At 30.5% G+C, this 1,984-nt stretch overlaps 1 protein-coding gene across 1 annotated transcript; it reads left to right on the plus strand.

Annotated features, from left to right (window-relative positions):
* Nucleotides 1-410: 410 nt before the first annotated feature.
* Nucleotides 411-915, plus strand: LOC126682232 (auxin-responsive protein SAUR21-like). The gene has a single exon (XM_050377834.1). The coding sequence runs from the start codon at nucleotides 495-497 to the stop codon at nucleotides 816-818; it is 324 nt and encodes a 107-aa protein (XP_050233791.1). The 5' UTR covers nucleotides 411-494; the 3' UTR covers nucleotides 819-915.
* The last annotated feature ends 1,069 nt before the right edge of the window (nucleotides 916-1,984 follow it).

Genomic DNA, 1,984 nt, shown 5'->3' on the forward strand with positions numbered 1-1,984 from the left:
TTTGTAATTTTGGCTTGCCACGTAAGTAAAAATGTTGCGTTTTTGCTTAAAACGCAACGTTTTAGATGGCTGGACCCCTTTGTAATAAAAGGTATAGTTCAATGACCATTTTGTAACAAAAGTTTTTTTAGTGACCTTTCTGTAATTTGAGGAAAGCTTAGTGATCTACAGAGTTTAATATCCCAAATTATTCCAACGCGGTTATGATTCACTTCGTATATATTTCGGCTACAGTTTGATTAAGATAAATTAGAGAACTTCGGTTTTCATTCGGTTCGGTTCAGTTATGTGACCAAATCCACCCGTGCACACCCCCTAGACTCCACACTCTCCCACTAAAACCCTATATAAAGACACACATGAACACAAACAAAACCTAACAGCTTCATAATTCAAGAAACTTTCAATAACTTCTATAAAATTTTCACTTGTTCCACAATAAGAATTAAATTTTCAAGACTTAATTTCTACTTCATAATTTTTAATTCTCAATCATGGGAATTCGGTTGCTATCCATAGTGTTTCCTAATGTCAGGCAGATGCTGAGAGGGAAGACTGTTCTTGCAAGAAACCATCATCAGCAGCAACGCCATCAAAGTTCGGACGTACCAAAAGGACATTTAGCTGTGTATGTTGGAGAGCATCAAGTTATGAGGAGATTTATCGTACCGATATCGTATTTAAGTCATCCGTCTTTTAAAGATTTGCTTAATCGATCCGAGGAAGAGTTTGGTTTCGATCATCCGATGGGCGGCCTTACGATTCCTTGTAATGAAGATGATTTTCTTGATCTTACTTCTAAGTTTAATGCTTCTTGAAAGTTAGAAATAGGAAGAAGATGAGAGTAGATTAGTCATTCTCTCAGTAATTTTGTCTTCTCTTTAATTACTTTTTGTTTAGTACTACAATATTTGTGGTTTGTAGTCACTATGTACATGATTTATAATTCAGAAATAGTAATCTGTTTAGAGAGAAAAAAATTGTGTAAAATTCATAGTGAGTCTTTTGTAGCGGTTTCACTGAGTTTCTAAATTGATTCTATTATTTGATATGGTATAAGAATTTTTATGACAATCGACAACCTTATTCAATTAGTTAAAAAAATAATATATGGTATTAAACTCTATTAGTCATTGAAGTTTCATTAAATTATTATATGAGTATTATAGTTTTCTTTTGTTTCACTGAAGGTCACTAACTCATTTCGGAAATTCGATGACAACTTATCATTTTGTTTTTGTAGTTACCAAAATTAATACCCTTTCTAAAATAAAATGTATAGTTTAATATATTTTTTGAAATAAAATTTGTAGTTCGATCTATTTGAATTTGTATCTGAATTTCTTTTTTGATGAATTTATATCTGAAATTAAAAAGATAACTTTCCGACTGGTGATCGTCCAGTGAAACAAAATGATAGCTTCGGTAATTATAAGAAAACTAGGTCGATGCCCGCGCGTTGCGCGGGTCGGTAAATTTTTGTTTTTAAAAAAAAATTGTAATATTATTTGAGTTGTTTTTTACTGTTTAAATATTTGTAAATTTTTTTTTGCAGTATATATTATTTTTTTCGAACTTTTATTAACATATTTTATTTAGTTATTTTATTTTTTTGTTTCATTGAACATAAATCGGCAAATGATGGACTATTAAACCGTTAAATTGTAGTATTTTTTTGCACTTCATCAATGAAAAATAACAAAATGAATATTTTTTTGTACTTCATCATTGAAAAGCAACAATATTATGAGTTTAAATATTGAGAGAATCATATTACTTATTGTGAATTCATCTCAACTCAACCATATAAGTAAACATGCATAATACATATCAAATGGTACTTCACATGCATGCATTTCAGAAGCCGTAAAGGTTAGTAATTTCAAGAATTAGTGCATGTCAATTTGCCGTTTCACTTATCTGCCTTCCCTAAAACTGAAAACCCATTTGAATGAATAAAAACACGGACAAAGCTGAGCAGGTA

This window comes from Mercurialis annua, linkage group LG5, assembly GCF_937616625.2.
Source record: "Mercurialis annua linkage group LG5, ddMerAnnu1.2, whole genome shotgun sequence".
NCBI classification, from domain to species: Eukaryota; Viridiplantae; Streptophyta; class Magnoliopsida; order Malpighiales; family Euphorbiaceae; genus Mercurialis; species Mercurialis annua.

What these genes read in the sequence shown, in the direction of transcription:
- LOC126682232 (XM_050377834.1), top strand. Translation starts at nt 495, where the DNA reads ATGGGAATTCGGTTGCTATCCATAGTGTTTCCTAATGTCAGGCAGATG.